Here is a 23654-nt window from a genome sequence, read left to right on the forward strand (position 1 = left end):
CAACTACACGCTTTAAAAAGGCCAAATTTAAGTGAAGAAGTCCCTTTAATAATACAATAAATGATTGTCCGCGCCTAACGCCCACGCGACGTTAGACAGGCGCTTTCAATGTAGCTTGATCATTGTTGCTGTTTTGTTTTGGCTACGTTCTAAAGCGGCTGTTTTTCGTATTGTAAAAGTAATATTCGGAGTTTTCATAGACTTTTGACACAATTTAGCATGGCTTCATACTAATCGTGTGAACTGGTGTCGAAAACTAGAACTTAAGCTCTCAAATGTCAAGAAATAGATGATATTCTGATAGAAGAGCATTTAATGAAATGGGTTTAACGAGTCATCCCCGATTGTGTGTACGTACGAGGCAAAGTGGGGCACAGCGATAAGTGCCATTATCCCTAATTTAAATCAATTGCGGTATTTACTTTTCACCTAAATTTAAAGCTACAGTGACATTTGAGTCTCAATGAGTTGTTTTCTGAACACTTATAAAGCTATTAAGTCAATTTCAAGACTTAAGTTGAAATCCCCTTGTCGACCATTTACTCCGCATACATCCATACAAGCAAACAGATTTCGAGAGTGTACATAGTATACATTAAAACTCAGTGCGTTTTCGAATTTGCGGAGAAAACAAATATTCCGAATACCAGACTCGTGTTTTGAGTGCCACGTCAAATGCCAGCATCTGAACGTAACAAATAATTATATAAAGACACAAATGTTTCACATCAAAGTGGTGTCGGCTTTGTGGATGCCCCATATGCAGATCAAAGTATTCATGTAAGATTTTTTGAGAATTTTTGTCTGTCATCATTCGTTTATCGCGTATGACTCGTTTATCAGGACATCACGGTTATATCGTAAAACAAAGGCCGTTTGCTTAAATGTCATCGTTTCAGCTATACAGAGTATCGCATTCAAACATCAACATATCCTGCGGGCCAGCATCATCATTTCATGTCAGTCATCATCATTGGTGTCCCTATCATAAATATCATTTTGAGCTTAATCTATCGCCAGCGCAGCTATGATCGACTTTAGCATAATGGGCAACACCAGCTCTAATATTTTGGTGTTCTTTTCCGCTCAGTTAAGCTACAGGTATCGTTACTATTACCTGCGTCGACCAAATCACAAATACTATAAATGTTTCTAAATGATACAACGAAATGCTGATAATTTTTCTTAACTTTTATTTATTTTCACGCCAAACTCATTTGACATTATTTGCAATACTTTAAATTCCTTTTAACTGACCATATCAAAACATACAATCACAGTCAATTCTATGCTAATACTGGGTCTTTTGTATACGTTAATACAATGTTAATACTAAATGAATGGTTGGTAAATACAGAAAGTACTGATAAGACACTTGCTGTTCACAGTGACTACATTATGTTGTACAAAATTCGCCATTAAATTGCATACAATGCATTATGGAATGTTGTAAATAACCAAGTTTTATTTCTAAACCTCTTCCATGATTTATCAAAAATAGGAAGTTTACAGCTGGAAATATAACAATACGCAAAATAAACCACAAACAAAAGCAAAATATGCAATTCACCAACCAGCCGGCGACACAATACTGATATAGAGATTTAACTACTTAATGCTACTTTTGACTATACGAGAAAACAATATTCACAATGAAGGAATATGTGTTTTCATCTGCTACTTTACCTAAACTTTGTGGCAGCCAACCATTTGTGAAGTGTTATACTTTGCCATGTTTGGTATATTCCATAATATTCTCCAGAGTATATTGTCCAAAAACAAAACAAAAATGCCCAATAAACCATATAAACATAACTAAGCAAGTCGTTTGGACAATGTTATTTTAGATACTAAACACTTCAATTAATACCAGACACACAAAAAACTTCTGAAAATATAAGTTGCTATTTCAATTTTTGTTTATATAAATTAAATATTTTTCAATTTCTTCATGATACCACTATACACAAACATTTACATATTGATTAGTTTGATCATTCTGATGGTAGAAAAACTCATAATGTATGTCAATTGATTCGAACAAAAAATCTGCTAAATAGCTTATACCATACATTTCAGATAAATTACAACTTAATAAACAATATTTGTTGTAAAAAAATCTTAAAATTATGTCATCATAATTGATGAAAACATCGTCAACTAAATCTTAAAAAAGATATCACAATTATAATGCATACCAGTAAGTATAATAATAAATAACAAAATATAGAATATATTATTCTTTGTAAATAAATAAAAATGTTTGTATGTACATGATATACAATTAGAGGACCAATTTTTATATTAAATACAATATTAACTATCAAAATAAATATATGCATTTTTTGTTAATTTTATATACAAAATGTACACTTGTACGTGCTGAACACGTCAACAACAACAACTATAATTGGACGGACTTATCTGGACGGATATGATAAGGGAAGTCACGTTTCCATGACAACATAATTAATAAAATTTGCACAATCCCACTGGGAAGGAACCAAAATGAAGCTTTTTTCCCATACAACTTTTTGTTTAGACACTGCAGATCTAAATGTATCTCAAAAGTTCTTAAATCACTGATCTTACTAGTAATTATTTAATGACTTGCTTTTTCTAGCATATACAAATGCCTTGTAAGTAAATCGATTAACAAAATTAACTATACACAGTATCAGATCTATACAAAGCTTATTCAATTCGAACAACTCACAACAGATAAATGCTCTATTTGTAGAAATGAAATGTTCTATTTATTTCAATATTAAGTAGTCAAAAGTAATAAATAGTTCACTGTTTCAATTCCTATCTTAATAAACTACAAAATAATCTTAAGAAGCCAATAAAATAGTAAAATCTTACTATTAATAAATGTAAGCTTAAGCTTCTATTCAATGACAAGTTTCAAATTGGTTCCCCCCTCTCTAGTCAGTACTTACATGACAAGTTTCAAATTGGTTCCACCCTCTCTAGTCAGTACTTACATGGCACTAGATTAAACATAATCACCAATAAGGAACATCAAAATCCATTCTTATCTGGCAATCTTTGTAACACTATGCAAGCACACATGCTCAAGCAGAACAAAAGTCAATACATCAGATTAAGAAAGGAGTTCATTCAAGTCATAACATATTTCAAATAATAACTTATATCTAAGTAACAACCATAACAATGCAAAATGAAATCCGACAGACAGGAAAAAAACTTTATTGTTTTTTACTCAAAACTGTTTATAACTGACTCATCAAATTACAAAATCAACCACCAAATTACATGTATTGTCGTCAATTTTCCCTATTAGGACCATTAATGAATCAGAGAATTCTGTTCAGCAACGAAAATAACTGGCATGATTACCCTATTATCCTGAGAGATTCAAATCTTTGCCTAATGTATATAACATATTCAATGCCTTTTCAGACGCTCACATACTAATCACAGGCAAAACAAGAAACCATAACAAAGCAAAAAAGAGTACTGGCAGTATTGGAGCATAATCAGTACAAATAAATGGCTAAAGAGCTAGAGTGTTTGGCAGTATCATGATCATCCTAACCATACAAAGTTTTTACATGATGTTGCTTAACAGTACAAACAATCTTTACTGATTTAACATGATTTTTTTAAACAGTGAAAAATAAACTTTAACAAAGCATTATCACTGTGATGATTAGTGATACAAATATTTCATACAGTAAAAATATAGAATATGTTTAATACTTTTTTTGCATAAAATGTTTTTAAAAATCACACCCTTCAAGTTCATACATGGGGGCTTGGAATATTCTCAATATCAAACAAGTCTTCCACATCAAAATTAGCGTCCAAACCCATGTCTGACCGATCAAACCATGGGTGTCCAATAGAATCGGACTCATGTACGGGCGAAGGCGCTACAGGCGTGTTCAACCCACTTCGGGCTTCAATGTTCTCAATGTTCTGAAGAAGTCCACGCTCGCCGCCATTGAAACTGTCCGCCCACCAATCGGGAGCCCTAATTCCTGTGCCCACCACCTGAAGATTGAGAGAATCACTCGTGGTGAAGTCCAAGGGAGATTCTGAGGATGAGATATACTCAGTGTCACCCAATAGATCATCAAGTCCAAAGTCACTGACTGAGTTCGAGTCCGATGATGATGGACTCATGGCCAAAATTTGACTAGCTGCATCGTCATTAGTGTCTATTAAGTCTTCAGTTTTAATTTTTATGCCACCGATTTCAATGTCTTGATTTAAAATTGAGGTCCAGTTGAAATCCCCTTTCAAATGACCATCATCCTCGTTAGCACCAAACTGCATCGCACTGCTGCCAGTGTCCAATTTACGCATTTTGGAGGGTTGGCTACAGCCACCGCCCTCATAACTGTCGTCTAATGGTTCGTCTTTAACACGCTTAAGACTGAATTCGTCTTTAACACGCTTTAGATTAAATGGAACATTTGTGGGTGAACTTGATGATGGTGTTGTCTGACCATCCCGACTATTTCTACGTTTTTTGAAGACACCATTTTCTATTAAGTCACTATATTCTGGGTTTATTCTCCAGAATCCACCCTTCCCTGGCTCGTCCTTTCTCCGAGGGACCTTTTGGAAACACTTGTTTAGGGACAGATTGTGTCTGATGGAATTCTGCAATAAGAAAGAACAATACATTGGTTTACATCGGAAACAGTGCATAACTTGGTATTGCATGATAAGTGATAAATAAGTAAGATTAATAAGTAAAAAAAACAACAACTATAATTTTGTTCTAAATTCGAATAAAAATTTAGTCTTGGATGCATATGATAAATTTCAAACTATGTATATTTAAGATAAATGAATGGGTTCAAAACACATGACTATATATTTAAACTGAGGTTTTTCTTATATTAACATAATAAAAAAATATAACAGATTGCCACATAGTTTATTACATGGATTATCCTATAAGTTAAATATAATACATTATAATTATTTCAGCTTAGTGGCCCAAAACAATGCGAGGCTCTCTAGACTGTTAAAACCTGGGATATAAATCAATAGTATTGAGCAGATATAAAAGTAATCGATCTCCGGTAAATTCTACATTGGTATGGAGTAATCTATCACATTTAATGTTCACGGCTCTCAAAGACTCCATATCATAAAATCTTTATTACAATGGCATTCCTAATATTGATTTTGCCCATACTAAAAATTTGCTCTGAGTTGCACAAGATAGGGCTATGAAATTTGATACTGGTATAAACAATTCCCATCTAAGAGTATAATGATTTTTATATTTTGCAAGACTGCATTTGCTTTATTTTTGTATATTACAAACATGAAGAGTGTCAATGTGAGTACCTTAATTTAAGATTTATAAATAATTGTTCCTTAAATTTTAATACAACAAACATGAAAATTGTAATAATGTGTACCATAATTTAATTTACAATTCATAAATTACTTTTGTTTCACAATTATTTTTTCATAAATTCATTGTTATGTTACTATATATATTAAAAGCATCACTAAAAATCTAAAATATCCTTTGATATAAAATATATAATATAATGAATAAGATATCATAAAAAATGCATATATTTTAAATATAAATAAAATGTGAGAGAATATTCTTACCTGCCAACTTGGGTCAGCTAATCTGTAGTACATAAAATTGTCTGTGATCCAGTTGTAAATGGCTGACAGGGTGATCTTACTCTTCTTGGTTTCCTTCATTGCCATGCAGATCAAAGTGGCGTACGAATATGGCGGTTTCACATACGGATTTGTCTTATAGTCTATTGAGTCACTGCCAAACGTTGTTGGGGTCATGGGGGGAGTATCAGGTGTCATAAATCTCATTTCGTACATTTTTGTCTGCGGGGGACCACAGGCTACATTCAAAATTGAATTCGGATTCACTTTAAAGTTTTTGTAGTCATTAAAAGCTGGCCCAGGACTCGACGGGGGTGTTGGTGTGGTGATTTTCAGGATGTTCAGATTCTGGAGCCAGTTTAAACTTGTGAGGCTGTCATCAAGGTTGGTTCCACCATTGCTGCATGTGTCTAGCGGGTATTTTGCCATCCAGTTCTGGCGCAGGCGCAGCGCCAGGTGGTCTCGCGTCAACACTGGCATTCTGACTGGGACTTGGCGCTGATGCACTGAAAAGGCCTGCTGGTACCTTGAAGTACTGATGTGGGGCTGAACTTTAAGCATTGATCTAAAAAATAAGAATAAATATCTGTAATTATTTTTAATATATATATTTTTAATACTTATATATTATATATGGTATATATACTTTACAAATGTGTAAAAGTTTAAACATTAATAACTTATTAATTAATTATACCATTAAAGAAAACAAATCATAAATGTATGTTTGTTAAATTATATGCATTTGTGTTTAATTCAATTTGTTTACTTAATACTTTAATCAATAAATCATGCATACACTTACTGTCTTAATATTTAAACATGTCCTGTGTAAAGTTATAATTCCAAAACAATTCATGTAACCTGTTCAGAGCATAAACCCAGAATGAAATGTTAATCTAACTGCATTCCCGGGCAAGAAGAATTCGTGTACATACAGGATTTCAATATACTGTTCTGCCATGTACACTATACTGGTTAGTCCAGACATGTTTACAGTATTGACAAGTATTAGCTGTCATTGGACGGAACCACTCTAAATATAGATTCCCACGTGGTGCATGAAAACAAGCGCAAGACTTGTTTAAAACAAGGACCTTTATAGATACAAACAGGTTTAAAAATATAATAAATGCAAAGAAAAAGAATATTATAAGACAAACACGCAAATAATTAATACATTTTAAATGTTAACAAAAGCTGTTTGAATAAAGCCATAAAATATCGACGATTTAACCAAATAAAAGTTGGGTAAAAGTTATCGATATATACTCACATTTGATAACGTTGTGACATTCCAAATTTAGTGTTGATTTGACATCTGTTAGCTTTGAATTGAAAGCAAATTGTAAACTACATCCAAATAATTCCAAGTTTTGCAACAAGTATTGGCAGATGTCACACACACTGTGAAAATCTTATACTTTAACATATATTTGACTGAATGAGTCTGGTGTAGCAACTGTGTAAACAACCATAAATACTCTAAGGACCTGATGACCAATCAGTTTGTTTGTAACACATCGCCTTGTGACCACAGTTCCGATTGGTCTGAAAAAGTCCGCGAAACAGTGCGATTGGACTCCTGGTTATTCAGCGCTCAGATTATTGCCTGCGTTCACCGATTGTCATAATGTTTTGACGGCATTTGCTCTTATTTACAGCAACGAGACAATATTTACTTTTTCCAATGCCAATGGAAGAATTTGCTTTTTGTAAACACACTGGGTTCAATTAAAGGTCCTGAATATGTATCACACTAAAAGATACATAATGCAATGACTTGTCATTTTCATTTTGACGATTTAATTAACACTGTTACAGGTCTACTGTACATCGATAAATCTTGGCATTAAACGGTCAAATGCATCCTAATTAATATTTAAAACGTAGACTTTACTAAATGGATATTTTATTTAAACCACTGAAAGTAATGAGCACAGTATTGAACCAGCACATGTTAAATATATATGAAGCTGCACCACAGGGGAAACTTAATAGTCTGCCTATAAACAGATAAGTCTTTACATGTACGTGCGCAATTTAACTGATATATAAAAGCAACGGTAAGTGATTTTTTTTGGCAAATTTATTCATCATTTCAGTAATTCAAACAGTTGCAGGAATCCGGAGTAAAATTAAATTAATAAATTTGAATGACTGAGTTTTGTCCGGTATTATTATTGAACCAATGTCGATCGGAGGGTCCTCTAGATACCGTGTACTAGCCAAAAACCGTTTCTTTCATCATACAAATGAAATAAACAACACAAGTTGACACTAGAAAGCACAGACGTTTCATTTGAGTGCAGTAGATATGAAATGTGACTGTCTGTACAAATTCACAAGCAAATAAATCCACTAATAACACAAACATATTACAATTGTTTAATCCAGATTAAATTTTGGGACTGTTTTGCAATCTTCGTATTGTGATTTAAATATTTGTAATGCTAGACTATTTGTATTAAGAGGATTTGTGAGCGATTGTTTGAAACAATCTGTGCTTGTTTATAATATGTACCGTAACGAATTATCATAACTTTAATCTGTTGATTTTATTGTTGGAGAACGTATGAGCATGTTCTGCAAGTTCAATCTGGTGGATCTGGTGGACTTACTTGCTTAACGAGTTCTCAACAATAAAGTATGGCATAATCGGGCATTCAACCGCCATAACGAAGGTTTAAATTAAGATTTTTGTATCGCTATTTTCAGGGTATATGACATATGTCTTGACATCGAAATCGTATATTTCATTATTTCTACGTTGTCATTGTTTTTCTCATAAGAAAATATTGTCAACGTCCTTTCCAAAACAAGTATCTTGCGCGCAATCCTTTAATCACTGCATCATTTCTTTAGACGGCAAATTACTCAAACGGTTGAGCACAGTTAATCGGCAATCACTCGTTCAGTTTTTAATTACCATGATCTCCTCTAATCGCGTTGATTGCTCTGATGTTTGATAATCGCACTTACTTAAACAAACTGTGAACATCGCAGAGTTATGTTAGAGAGTTTACCCGTCGATTTCTGGCAATCAGCGACTACTGTCAAGTTCCGACGGCATGTATTCTGCGCCAATCACTCTTTATTGACATCTTGTTTGATTGCTAGACGTATCTTTATTTCGTTAAAAACAAGAACCTCCACTGTGCATTTAAACGTAACAAGTTGTATGGCGAAATAAAGAAAGTACCCCCCCCTCCCCAAAAATACCCACAATAATTTAGAAAATTTCAATGTGAAGAATAAATTGTGCAAAAATAAACAATTAATGCCTGATTAATTTCTTACGAATTAACTTTCTATTGTATTGTTTTTATTACAAACACGTCCATAGGTGCGTATTGTAATGAACAGTATAAAATAAAATGATGCGTATGTAAGTTCCTTTATGCATCAAGAAAACACTTTTCATTTAACGTTTAGCAGAAACCCTCATATCGTACTCATTTTAAGAACCCGTGTGTTGGAGTGTTTTCGTGTTATTTGTTGTTTCTAGATCCCAGGCTCAAAACTCATTGCATGTCCTTTTTATATTGAATATTGTCCCTGTAATTATGGTTATCTAAAATTATTAAAAGCATTACAGTTTTGTAAATTAATTCGTTATTTTTGTTCAAAAATTCGAAACTTTATGAACCCGTCTCTTTAAATCTATCTATTTATTTGAAACGTTCGTAATGACAATGTTTTTGTACGAAATACGCATAAACAATGATCTAACATTTATTATTGTAAGTTAGTATTTTAAATGCAAAATGCCATGTTTTTGGCCATCGCATATTGCCACAGTTAACATTAGGTTTCACGCAATCTTGAGTTTCTTAGCGATCGAATTATGCCTCCCCGCCACGTGCTTTTACATATTCTGTCCGGTTGGCTGTTGCAAATAGGTAATAAGACCGAGATAAACACAATTACCACAAATCAACACGCTATTTTATTACGTTGATAAATCAGTCATGCATGGATACAAATGTTATTCGAAAACGCTGTGAGGAATGTTGATTATGCGGAAACTTGCAGCCTGACAGCAGTTTCTATGTTAAAAAATACGAGACTAAGTGCTTCGTTTAAAGCTATTTATTTAGCTCGATTGCTTTGAAAGCATAAAGGCTTATTAAAACGCTGGGTACAATCACGAATGCGCTTTAATAATCTGGTGTTCCACTTTTAAATATGTATTTTAAGTATGTCTTTTTTCATTTATTCATAGAAAACTCGGTGAAATATATTCCTAATAAATACATAAATAAACCGTGTTGAGAACAATTATGATTATGCATCATGGCCAATTTGTATTAAAACAGAAAACTCCAATGTGTTCTTTCGTTTTTTTAAGGAAAAGCCACTAATTTATCCGATATTTTCGATTATAAAGAAAGACAACCGTCGTTCGAGACGTGTTCTGTATACCGAGTTGCGCCCCTGAGGCATCATAACATAAAAACACACAGCGCTGAGAAAAATTTTCGCACTATTTCAGTTTGTTCAATAACTAGTGCTATGCGAATTCCAACAGTTTTCAAATATGATTCTAGGTCGAAAGAAATCTGCAAACAATAATTCATTCAAACGAAGACAATTAAGCGCAGCGAACAACATTCAAAAGAGATAACACGCGATAAAAGTTGTTTGTAACCGCAAGTTTTCACTCCGTGCTCTGGATCAGCAGACAATTATTTGCTAAAATCAGCATATCTTATGGAGGATTCCGGAGAAAGTCGATGTATCACTATTGCGCCAGATTTTAGATATTCGCTTGCGAACAACTTTGGTTAATACCAATTTTTTTCAAGCCAGTTTTGTTAGGTACCGAAACTATTAATAGATACGGGAAATTAAACTACTGCTGATCAACAAGTATAGTGGGTAATCGAGAGTCCAATACACTATCAAGCGTCTGTTGCGTAACATCGTTGATAGTGCTTGCTAGTAGAGCGGGGTCAAATTTGATATGTCTTGAAAACGATCTTTTGCTCTCAACAGTTAGCGGCGATCTCTCATGTATTCTCAATTGCACGTGTGATAACAACGCAATAGTATATGGTTAAGTTTGTTTATATTCATAGTTCTCAATTCATAGAACGTTGAACATGAGTTCACCAATAATGACAGGTATACTATAGACAACAACAAAAATGCTTTATAATCGCTAAAGCCGAACATAAAAAACAACTATATATACAAGAAATATCTTGTAAAAAGATATTTGGCGTAAATGCTAATTTTGAGATAAAGTTCGAAATTAACTTTTTTTATATTGAAAACAAAAGTTTAACATTTGTTTTCCACTTGCTTGTCGCATATTCACCGCATGAAATGTATGTTATAATAGTCAAACCACACATTAGTTTAAATAGATAAAAATATACTACGGAATTCCCATCATATGTGTCCTCACATGGCTTATTATGAGTTTATTTTGTCACCATCGAAATATATCGTATTTTAATATTTGATTAACACGCAGTTTTCTTTTGACACATTTAAATCACACTTTCATAGCCTCGTCAATGGGTCTTATGGCGTTTTGGCCAGTGTAGCTCAAGCCCGACCTGTGTATTTGCGCAGTCTGGTTAAAGGCGATGCTGTCCGCTATAAAATCACTCAATGTGTTATGGTCTCATTATGTATCTCCTGACCAGATTAAGAGATGCGCAAGCTGGGTGGGCTATATATGATGGGCGCATATGGCATAACCTATTTTCGCATGACGCGGGTCTTAAAAAATCTTATTGCGAATTGTAAATGGCACATTTTAGTACAATGCTTTTCGATACAAAATTGAATTAAACAATTGCAAATATAGTAAACTGGTAAGTACGGGCAGCCTATCCAGGCGTTCATGGACGATTTTCAGACGTGCTGACCGAGTACGGCAAACATTTGTGATTAGATTATTAAACGATTTTCCTCTTATCGTGATACTATACTATTTCGGTGTTTGTTTTCTCACACTGAAAGAAAAAATGGTGATTAGTGACTGAGTACAGAACCTGAAATTCTGCAAGATGAATTTTAACGCGTAATTTTAACGGGGCCACAATTTGTGCTGTTTGAACATGAAGAGAGTAGTCCGGAATTTCTTACACTGATCAGTGCTACATCCTTTACGCTATGCACAGCCACCGTGTAGCTTAAGTTCAGAGGGTTTAAGGTCGCCGTGGTGTAATGGATATGGTGTCCGCCTTGCGACCGGGAGGTCACGGGTTCGATCCCCACCGTGGGAGCGTTCTTTAGATTTCCCCCAAAGACACCAAGTACTGGTTCTAGGCCCAGGAAACGGACTCGAGAGCGTTTATATAAGCCTAAGGCTTTCGACGCAATCGAGCTAAAATAAATAGGTTTAAACTAAACTAAGTTCAGAGGATTTCACTCGAATCAGCCTATGAAATATTCGAAATATTCGAATATATTATTCGAATCTAATGGCGTTAAGTAAAGGCCATTTAAGATAAAAAGTTGGGTAAACAGCTACGCCGAAAAAGCGCATTGGTGTTTTTATGCCGATGCTAAGGTCAGAGACTGGTTGACACCGTGAGAACTGCAAGGGTAACAAGTAATGTATCAACAACAAAGTACTAATATTCGTAGTGTGATAGGTATTCGATATTTCAACAATATTCATATAATATGATGGTGGTTGCAAATGTTCTTTTATATTTGATTCTTATTATACCATTGCATCATGCTTTCTATGCTTTCAGAACGTCAAAAAGGAACATGTTGCTATTTTGATAAGTTATCTCCACAACATAAACCGAATGATAAACAGTGCGCACTTATCTCGACCGGTGCGTTAAGATAACTCTTATTTCAAACTTGCGATTAAAAAAGCTATAACATAATTTTGAAAAATGAGTTGCGTCTGAGATTATGCAATAGCGAACAACTTTAGTGCCTTCAGCGCTTTGATTTGTAATTATAGTAGGGTAGTGTTTACACAGATTGCACATGTGGCGCTCAGTCAGTCTCCGCGTTCGTTCATAATTTACGTAAATAAGGCAAGAAAAGTGTTTAACAAATAATGTTATTTGATGTGTTCATTTTAAAAATTGGATTATTACTACGACCGAGACGTGATAACGACGTAAAGGTATTCACTTCGGAAAACGTTTTCCTTACTATCGACAAAAGTTACGTCTGTAAACGGGATCTTTACCTTAGCTTAACTCCTATTTTGACTTATTGTTGAACATTTTTATTTCCCAAACAAGGTCGAGTTTGGCCGATCATGTGACCCACTAAATATTTGGTCACACTCATGCCCTAGAAATGGGTCTGTATGTGACCATGTTGCAGGATCACTTGACTTTATGGGGTTCACAAATGGATGTTAGTGGATGTAAACACACCTGTAAGTGGTTCTTTTTTTCGAATAACTTTTTAAATCAATGTCGTGCAAAATTTCAACAAGTGCATAAAAGACAGTTTTCTATGCGGCTTATGGCAATGTGAAAAACATCAGAATTACTTAATTTCTTAAGCCTGTTTTCTCTGCCAAAAATTCGACGTTTTGCAACATTCAAATACTTTCCAAAGCAATTTCTTCCCATTTTTTATATTTGTCGTTAATGTTTCCCCCTTGATGGAAGGACAGGCGCTTTCCCCAAATCAAGAAAAAAGCGCCGAGTTTGTTAAAAAAGGCCACTTGGAGGCTTGACAGTTGCTTAACAAAGCTATACATATAGATATTAGTTCCATTTACGCATAAACACGTAGACTTAACGAGTCGCGACATGCAAAATTGGGTCTTATGCCACACACACACTGCTCAGGAGCTACCCTGTCCGTTATAAAGTCACGCAAGGTTGAGTGGTCCCCTGAGTACAAAGGGTAGCTCCTGGCCGGACTGCACAAATCTTTGTACAACTGTGTTGTAGGGGCTTTTCTTTAAAGGGATAACATGTATGTCCCGTATTCAATACAATGCAATAAACACGATAAAAGTGAAGCATGTTCTTTTTTACCTCCATGGTAATATCACTATAAATACATAATAACACGAACACAAATCAGCCTCATAGAGTTTCAAAGAAATTTTGTTGATGCTTTAAACTGAAATAAATGTCCAGTTTGTTAGCTGGCTAAATATTTTTTCCGTAAGGTCAAGGCTAATCACAATGTCACAAGATTCACGAAGATTCACCTAGATTCACGATCATCTGCGTAGATTCACGATCATCTGCGTCTCGCAATAAATTGTCTTGGATCTCTTTCCGGGACTAGCATGTTGTTTTTAAACTAAGATAATGAGAATGATCCTTAAAGCAACATCCGCACTTACGGTGGACCATAACAGACCATCGAGGATAACCCAGGAGAATAATACATCAAGAGGATAAAAACACACGATCACTTAATAGAAAACGCATTATACGAGTGCATGTGTACATATTCTAAATGTATATGAAAACGAAACGTGCGGTTAATAAAAAGAAATCACATACACATGGCATTAAAAAAAGTTAATTTAAAGTTTAAAAATTAAACACTGTAACAATAATACAATAATTGTCAGATAATTGGTATGACATTTAGTCGTACTTTGTATTAAAATAGTTTAGATAATTTCCGGATTGGAAGACTGATCACTTCTTTCCTGGATATATGCACTTATTTTCAATGGACTACCATGCAATGGGCGATATCATTTGAGCAGTTACTTCCACGACACACTCAAACCCACACAAAGTTGCCGTTAGACGAGAGCACGCGACATACACCACAGACACACAAATAACATCGGGAATTTGGAACTGCGGATTTCTTGCGCGGAACTGCCGGGCGCTTTAATCGTTGCTTTCAGCTCCACTGTGCGAGAAACGCGCCCGTCCCCTGGGGTCCTGGCAAACACAACGTAAGTTAAATGTACGTTTTACCGGTAATCTTATGAATTCAAATTTAGCAGAGAAAGCTGTTTTAAACAATTCGTAAAACTCATTTCTTGAAATAAAAACTTACTAATACATTATACGAACACATTTATGAGTGAAAAGTATTGAAACAATTTCGTAAAAAATATCTCCTGGAATCTAAATTTGCGAATTTAATATAGAGCGGAAACCTCTTTCATGACTACGTTCAATGACTATTAAGAAATCGTAAAGCTATCAGTCACATTTATATGTCTAATATAAAAACACAGATATCGGCTCTGTATGTCCTTCTAAGGGTACACGTGATTGTTCCTCGACAATTAATTTATTTACCTATAACCGACAAATTATTACAGCAAAAAAGGATGGTTGGAACTTAACTCACCTGACCCGGAAGTGGAACGTATATTGACCGTGGGCCAGCTTCCGCTCTTTGAACTCCACCCACTTTTGACTTTTCTCGTCCATGACTTCGATCACGTGACCCGGGTAGCGCGCGTTCGCCTTTAGTGTACCGTCACTCTCGATCCTGTAACAGAAACAGTGTAGAGTACATTAGAGGGAAAGATCCTATTTGGGGCCTCCTGATGGATCGGGCTCCTAAGAAGAAAGGGTCCCTCACTAGCTAATCGACCTGACGTGCTAACTAACGGATGTGTTACATACATTTTAACAGTTTTTAAAGCATTGAATAATTGTATTTGTGGATGATACAAAATAAAGTACATTTAGGGTGATTCTTATTATCTCAGATCTGTGAATTCTAAAATAATTTCAAAATTTGAGTCATTTCTGTTTATGGATATCGCGATTTGGTTACCTTTGCGGACTTCTGTCGTCCAGCAATACTTTTATTGACTGAACACAACTTTGTAAGACGTGACTCTAAAATAGCAACCCACGGGCCACCTACTTCGCTCCTGGTGGTTCAACCAGGTACATTACGCCCTTCTGCTCGAGCCTGGGTAGCTCCGCGTAACCGAGAGCGTCCGCAAAAACCTCCCACTCTTTGTCGCGCGCTGCGTCACGTGGCGGTGACATCATCGTCTCCCAGTCGGCCCGGTGCCAGGCGCGTTCCGCCAGGGCGAGAACGCGCGGAAACGCCATCTCGTGGAACTGACCTTCCGTGCGCATCACCTCCGCCCACATGCACGCCTGCATACCTGTTTAAGTAATAAACAAAATAGCTTGATATCATCACTTGAACGTGGAAGTTGTTTGTCAAGTAATAACGCAGGTTTCACCTTTGTGGGATCGCATGTTCGATCTCCTGAAACACCATAACCTACTAACTCGTCTTTCGGTTGAGACGTCATAATGGAGTGCAGTTTTTGTGCTTCACGACCGATATTAAAAAGGTTCGCCTCTAGAACAGGGCGTGTCTTGGCAACATGTTGGATTGGTTGCGGGGGAGGGGGTGGTGGCGGGGGAACCATGTGTCAAGCTGTATTGTAAAGCTGCAAATTGTTTTATCAGAGAATGATGCGAGTCTATATTGCTTTAATTTAAGTGTGTTTAATAAACCTCAAATGAAGAAAAGTTCAATTATAATTTAACAGCATTTAATATCATTAGCATTTTATTTTACATGTACTACAGTTTAAACCCAAATTCGTTACATGTACAACAGTTAAACCCCAAATTCGTGATCTCGCGACTGCGCACATTATTTACATCCGGGAATATTTTGTTATTTACCAAGGCATACAAACCAATAATATTCTCGGTCTTTTTTGGTTGCGGGCACGTGTTGGAACCACAGATCTTTTCCAGGGTAACGGGGTTCCCCATCCGGTCCGGTCCCAGGTTAGCAAAGATGTCGTCCGGCATTAGACCGAACACCTTCCGTGTGTCTGTGAAGCGCGTGGCCCAGTAGAGCCCGCGGGATTCCGGATCTGGCTCCTGCGGCTGATCGAAGTACAGGTGCGTGGCCAGGGGTAAGATTACCTGCGTAAATATAATAGAACTGACGAATGCAGGTTTATTACCGGTTTTAACTAGAACTTTGCACAGTAGTGACGAATACCCGCCGATGCCAAACATATAGCTCGACACCATTGACCTTGCACTCGTGAACATTATTAGAGTAACTATTACGCATGATATTTGCAGTACTTAACTGAGTAAACTTACTTAGTATACTTAGTAAGGTACGCTTTTATTGACCAATCGCAAGCTTTGTGTGTTTTTCAAAGTTTATGATGTCTTTCCGCGCCGGAGGCTGCATTTGGTGTGGATTCAGAGTGTGTCCCATCATTCTTACTAAATTATCTATTTGACTGACGAAAGTTGGGACGAATTTTGAATTGTAGCTGCAATTAACAGCCATTTGTGTTTTTACCGAAGATATGCTTTTGGGAACGGGGTTTCCACCTCGGTCGCCTAGGTGAGAAGTGTATCAACCACTCTCTAGTTTCAATCAAATAAGATGTTTCAGCCCCGATCAACCTATTACAATAGATATCAATTTTCGCCACCCCCATAATGAGCGCCTTATTTTCGCAATTTTGGCAGACAAACACAGTGTCTAAGTTGTAAAAGGGGCATTGCTTTTGCTATTTTTTTTACCAAGGACGTTAAAACTCGCACATGCACAACTTTATTGTGTAATAATGTAAGGCTACATATTTTCTCTTTAAAAAATCTTGTCTCAAAATGTTGATCAACCTAAACGTTAGAATTGGTTCTTCACAGAAAACACAATTACGTAAACACAACCTTTAATCCGTTGAATATTTACTCCTATGATCCTAACACAGTTGCATTGTTGAATTGATAATATGGTAACAAAAATCATTCTTGCTTGTAAAACAATTAAATTATTTAAAATTTCACACCCGGCGAATTCAGTCCGTTGTAACTAACATTTTATCCGAAACAGTGTGCGTTTGCGTGTGCCTTCAAGCGACATCTTTAAATGTCCACATTGTTCTAATAGTATTAAAATCCGATAAAAGCATTGGCGAATTCAGCATCTCATTTAAACCTAATCAAGCCTTAAAAAGTTGAATGTTTCTAGTGACCCAATCGACTCTACTTTTTGGTGCATCCCTGACACTAAATTTTAAAAAACCAGGAGGATTTTTTTGGTCGTGTTTCTTAATTTACATTTTTGTTTAACATGAAAAGACGGATATGTCATAAAGGGATTCGATGGATTTTTATGATTGAACATCATTTTTAATTTATGTGGAAATAACTTTTGTGCAATAAAAAGTAAACAAAAAAAACCCCGTTTATCCCACCTATACTACATATACTACAATATTTTCCACATTTTTATTGTAATAAAGAACCTTATTTTTTTGGCATTATCGCATATACGATTTCACGAACCTTATACCCGGCATCTGCGAATTCCGCCGTTCGAATGGCGAAATTGGTACCCCATCTGTTATTCCACGGATAGACGAACACATTTCTGTAAATGTAAAACGAATCTTCGAAAAAATGGCCCTTTAGGGTCAGACGCGCTTCTTCATGCATGCTATCGATCTGTTCACCATTCGCCAATGTATTGTGTTAATAAAGTTTCCATCCTTATTTTACTGTTCTTAAGTGGCACGTGTATAAGGCTAACAGGACTTGTTAAGAAACAGAGATTAGTGCATAAAGGAGTCGTGAGCTCTCGGAGATGACCTGTAAATAAAATATGATTCACACACACGTTAATAAATTAGACGTGCGGTTTAAGGGTGTAAAATCAACGGGGTTTTCAGGGATTTACACACGGGCTGGACAGAATGTAAACACACCGTTAAGAACTTAATTTTTGCAAGATCTCAAGTTTTTGAAATAAATTTGCAAAAATCATAAGTGCAAAAAAGACAGTTTTTCTTGCAGTGTTTGTCGATATCTTAAGTGATAAGATTAAATCATTGAATACGTCTGAAATCGGTGACAAAATTTCACGTTACGTGAAGCATCTTCGTGCAATATACATGGAATGTTTGAACAAGATTACAGGCTTATTAAATAAAGTAATTCTGGTGTATTTCACATTGCCGTACGCAGCATAACAATCTGTCTTTTATGAACTTGTTGAAATTCTTAAGAAAAATTGTATAAAAAATCCTGCACCCTGGGTTCTGTAACAAATGACAAAGTTTGTGTTGCTACATCTATCTATCTATCTATCTATCTATCTATCTATCTATCTATCTATCTATCTATCTATCTATCTATCTATCTATCTATCTATCTATCTATCTATCCATCATCCATCCATCCATCCATCCATCCATCCATCCATCCATCCATCCATCCTCCATCCATCCATCCATCCATCCATCCATCATCCATCCATCCATCCATCCATCCATCCATCCATCCATCCATCCATCCATCCATCCATCCATCCATCCATCCATCCAATCCATCCATCCATCCATCATCCATCCATCATCCATCCATCCATCCATCCATCCATCCATCCATCCATCCATCCATCCATCCATCCATCCATCCATCCATCCATCCATCCATCCATCCATCCATCCATCCATCCATCCATCCATCCATCCATCCATCCATCCATCCATCCATCCATCTATCCATCTATCTATCTATCTATCTATCTATCTATCTTATCTATCTTATCTATCTAGCACTTACAGGTGTGTTTACATTCATTAACGTTTAATAGGGAACCCAAGAATGTCACGTGATCCTGCACCCTGGGTTCTGTAACAAATGACAAAGTTTGTGTTGCTACATCTATCTATCTATCTATCTATCTATCTATCTATCTATCTATCTATCTATCTATCTATCTATCTATACTACCAAGCGCCCTTTAGAGCATTATAGGCAGAGGGACATTATCGAGTCCGTTTGCTGGGAAGAACCAGTGCTAGGTGTCTATGGAGGAGATAATGAGAATGTTCCCCGAGTGGGGAGCGAACCCACGAACTCTCGATCGCTAGGCGGACACCTCATCCACTACACCACCGCGACATTGCGCACTTACTTGGATTTGTAGTCCGCGATAGGGTTCGGTTTGTCGTCTGCATACACGCCGTCCTCCCAGACGGCCAGATCGAGATTCTTTTGGGCGACGATGTCCGAAACTCTCCGCATGAACACGCGCTGAAGCTGCCCAGTACTGAAATACGCACATGCGCTGAGATCGTGACAATAATTAATAAAGGCTATATATAAGTTCACGATAAAAGTAGGCATTAAATAATCATACATAATGATTTACTGATAATGTTCCACTGTTTTTCAGATATTTAGTGTTTAATAATATTATTATATTATAGCTAATAGTTATATTTTAAGAATATCCATAACAGACATTAAAAATTTAGTACATGTATAACGTTTTATCATACTTCTGTATTAGCGTAATTTTGTGGATTAAAGACGCACTAAACTGAACTGTTCATTTATATTAATTCTGCTATTTAAAACGACGCTTTCCAAGTCCATAAATTATGAAGCGACGCAAACATTGTTGCTCAGAGATATGCGCATGTGGATGATAAACTTGGGTGATAGTATAATACAAGCAAATGCTGTTGTCCATAAATAGATATTTGTAATGGTACAATTTGGATGATTATTCATTACAAGTAAACAGGCAAAACGGTAAAATATGCGTCACATGATGACATCATAAACAGGCACTGTGAGCTACAAGGTATGTTATGTATTATGAATGGACATGAAGCAATCTATGTTGATTTTCTTAATTAAAGATTCGACCGCTATATGTACAAATAAATACTGTGCTGGTGATTTGTGTTTGTGTCAACACATGTTCAGGAAGTTGTTAAGTCAAAATCGAAGCCAAAACAATCTTGAACTGAATCCGCTGCCCTCGCAACTTGCAAATTGTGTAAATAAGTTAAGTTATTACGCTTCACACACCTTATTCCATTCAAGTAATATTTTTATATTTGATGATATAAAACTCTATTTAAAATACTAAACTCACAAAGTATATCTTTGATACAACAATAATGTAATGGCTATATCTGCTTAAATTTAATCAGAAACGTAAATATATTGATAGACCATTTAAATGTCAACTGAAATAAACTGGAATAACATCTAAGGTCCAAACACTTTGATCGAGTATCCGGCTATACACTCATTCTCAAATTAACGACACAAGCATGTCACAAGGTTATTGAAAGCTTGGGCGACCTTTTAAAGAACTGAAACATATCATTTTTTTTTCTAGGAACAGTTAACCTTTTATTTAAACCAAATCAAACATAGTAAAGCATAAATCGAAGTGTTTTGATTAAAACAAAGATTATTTGAAAAGGTGCAGGCCCACTCAAAAAACACATGTCACTTGTGTACCACGATTAAAGTATTTTACGTGACATTCGACTTTACGCACACGTATATAACGTAATGCGTTGCTCATGGACCATCGAAGTTGTTGTTCACTTCGAATGCGAAGTTGTTCCGTCGTGTTCCGTCGCATATACCGCTCCCCCCATGTCGAGAAGGTAGGTCAGCTGTGTTCGTCTAGGCTGGTGGTCACGGGGCTGGCGTCTCTGATCTGCGACCGAGGCTCACACTGCGTCGCTGAATATTTACCTCGCTGATCCGAGAGCTGAGGCAAATACCGGGACTGGCTATACCGTTGTTGTTTCTATTGTTGTTATTGAATCTATCGTGTTCGTTTCTTCTGGGTCATGCAGCTCTGCTATCGGTTACACTGCATTCAAGTTGTTAACAATGGCAGCTTTCATAATAAAATAAGTGCTAAAATTTTCCTTACGAATTAATTCTATGTTGATTTTCTTGATAAAAGATTCGACCGCCGTATGTGCATTGTATGTATTGTTGTGGTTATTGGTGATTATGGCAACAATTATTAAGTATTTTATTATTTCAAAGCCGAAGCGCAGTCAAGAACTGAATCCGCTGCCTTGCAGCCTTTGCAACGAGAACATTTACTAACAAAAGTTAAATTATTGCGCCATATAGTTTAATTTTTGAAGAAACGTAGAATTATGTATAAAAATAAATTCAAATACAAAAAAGTGAGTGTATTTTATCGTCGAAATTAAATGCCTAATAAAAGGTTTTTTTTAACCTAACGGAAAACCTACTCGGACAGGATGGATTTAGGTATGTTTGGGTTGTTTCGACATTCCTCAGATCCGTTCCAGACCCCATGGGCAACCTCGTCCCCACCCATATGAAACTTGCTCAGGGGCTGGAAGTCCTTGTGCAGAGCTATCAGTCCGTCTATCACCTTCTCTACGAATCTGAAATTGAACAACAACAACTTCTACAACTTTAATAACAACAACAACAACAACTACTACTACTACTACTAATACTGCTACTACTAACTGCTACTACTACTACTACTACTACTACTACTACTACTACTACTACTACTACTACTACTACTACTACTACTACTACAACAACAACAACTACTACTACTACTACTACTACTACTACTACTACTTTTAGACTTTCGTATAAAAAGTGACCCTTCTCTAGCTGAGACGAGAACATAATAATATATCTTCTTTTTCTACTGACTAGTATATATTCGATGATGATGGTAATAGTATGTTCTTGATTATTCCCTACCTGTAGGTAGAATTCATACACGGGTTCATCGCGTTCTTTTTCCACCTTTGTACGCTGAGCACGTTTTTGGCGCTCTTGTGGTCGAACAAAAGCCACGACTCCGGCAAGTTTTCGTTACCATGGGAACGCATGTGTTCAATTTCGTCCTCGCGCGTTTCCATGGTAAAAATGGCAGCGGCAGAATGGGCGGGCATATCTATTTCCGGTATGATTTCAATATGACGCTCATTGGCGTACTGCAGGATGGTTTGGTACTCGGTCTTGTTGTAGTAGCCAGTGCCGTAAGTGTCTGTATCCGGACCGGAACCCAGCTGCGGGATTACACAATCGTCCCTGTATTCGCTGTGACAGCGCTTGGCACCGACCTGGATGGACATGACTCATAATTACTGCATACTAACAACATTTAAAAATGTTTCATTTATTAAATCGCATACCTGTATATAGCGAGCAAAATTATGAAAAACATCGACACAAAACCCCCCAAGATGAACACCGAAATCAAACAGACAATGTTACTAAAGTTCATTGGGTCATTGCCGACCTGAAATGGCCCCCAAGTTATCCGGGGGTGACTAGAAGCCGATTCTTGTCACCCTGGGATGACTTCAAGCCGATGCTAGTCACCCCGGGTGACTAGAATTGGCATCATGTCACCACAGGGTGACATGAATCGGTTTCTAGTCACCCCAGGGTGACATTAATCGGCTTCTAGTCACACCCGGTTGACTTGTGGGCCATTTCAGGTCGACAATGACCCAATGAGCGTTACTAAAAACGAAATTATAACTTAAAATAAATACCTGAGTGAGTTCCGGTATGCCCTCTATCTCAACTCTCCACGCCTCGTCATCTGACAGATGCAGGTGCAGTTTATTCAGCTTGTACATGGACATCACGTCCAGGAATTTCAGTATCCACGGTAACGGCTTGAAGTTTCGAGCCACGTCCAACATCACGCCGCGGTAACTGTACCTGCGGCGCGGTAAAAAAACACAAACACTTATACGATGTGTTTGTATACATAACCTACTCTAAAACTGCCATGGTTTCGGCTGCTCAAACAGTTTACAGCAAAAATATGACATTTAATTAAAATATAAAAAGGCAAGTATACATATTTCATATTTGAAATGATAACAATCATGTAAATGGTTTTGTCTTGAAGTACATATATAGGTATGGAACGTTTCCAATCACGAGCAACGTAAAGCGTGTTCAATATATTGAAAGTACAGATGAATGGCAATAAAGACTGATACAATGTCTTGTATTACTCTTTACCTCGGATAATCTTTTACGGTAGCTCGAGGAAGTGTTCCGCCGTTGTTCTGCAAAAGAGAAATCAGAGTTTGGGCGCCGTGGAGCGCACCGGTGCCTGTCGATGCCTTGATGACCACCTCCCTTGATTCCGGTTTGATATCCAGCTCGTAACTCTCCGCATCCGCGCCCCTGTCGACCTTCTGTTGAACAAACTTGATGTGCCCAGAGGGAGCGGTTTCGGAATACCCGGAAATATTCTGCGACTCTTAAAATGGAATCGGAAATGACAATTTACACATT

The 23654-nt window shown here is 36.5% G+C and overlaps 2 protein-coding genes across 4 annotated transcripts in view; both read right to left on the bottom strand.

Moving 5' to 3' along the window:
• Nucleotides 1–1176: 1176 nt before the first annotated feature.
• On the bottom strand, nucleotides 1177–7129 carry LOC127867978 (forkhead box protein J1-A-like). Of its 3 annotated transcripts, XR_008043835.1 has the most exons (4): nucleotides 6905–7129; nucleotides 5611–6193; nucleotides 2968–4635; nucleotides 1177–2923 (listed from the first exon to the last, which is right to left on the bottom strand). XR_008043835.1 is itself a non-coding variant. In XM_052409525.1 (3 exons), the coding sequence occupies exons 1-3, from the start codon at nucleotides 6922–6924 to the stop codon at nucleotides 3769–3771; spliced, it is 1470 nt and encodes a 489-aa protein (XP_052265485.1). In that variant the 5' UTR covers nucleotides 6925–7129; the 3' UTR covers nucleotides 1177–3768. The 3 variants fall into 3 exon arrangements, 2 of the variants coding, with proteins under 2 accessions (XP_052265485.1, XP_052265486.1); XM_052409525.1 differs by having other exon boundaries at nucleotides 1177–4635; XM_052409526.1 differs by lacking the exon at nucleotides 6905–7129 and adding an exon at nucleotides 6434–6723 and having other exon boundaries at nucleotides 1177–4635.
• Nucleotides 7130–13587: 6458 nt separating this feature from the next.
• The window catches only part of LOC127867970 (uncharacterized), a 37166-nt gene continuing 27099 nt past the window's right edge, over nucleotides 13588–23654 (bottom strand). The window contains exons 15-24 of the mRNA XM_052409502.1: nucleotides 23376–23619; nucleotides 22895–23066; nucleotides 22092–22456; nucleotides 21596–21754; nucleotides 19489–19623; nucleotides 17856–17940; nucleotides 16232–16466; nucleotides 15433–15682; nucleotides 14905–15048; nucleotides 13588–14486 (exon numbers count right to left, since the gene is read on the bottom strand). Of these exons, the coding sequence (XP_052265462.1) occupies nucleotides 14342–14486; nucleotides 14905–15048; nucleotides 15433–15682; nucleotides 16232–16466; nucleotides 17856–17940; nucleotides 19489–19623; nucleotides 21596–21754; nucleotides 22092–22456; nucleotides 22895–23066; nucleotides 23376–23619 (1934 nt within the window). The 3' untranslated portion in view covers nucleotides 13588–14341. The remainder of the gene's footprint in view (nucleotides 14487–14904; nucleotides 15049–15432; nucleotides 15683–16231; nucleotides 16467–17855; nucleotides 17941–19488; nucleotides 19624–21595; nucleotides 21755–22091; nucleotides 22457–22894; nucleotides 23067–23375; nucleotides 23620–23654) is intronic.

Source organism: Dreissena polymorpha, chromosome 2, assembly GCF_020536995.1.
Source record: "Dreissena polymorpha isolate Duluth1 chromosome 2, UMN_Dpol_1.0, whole genome shotgun sequence".
Lineage (NCBI taxonomy): Eukaryota > Metazoa > Mollusca > Bivalvia > Myida > Dreissenidae > Dreissena > Dreissena polymorpha.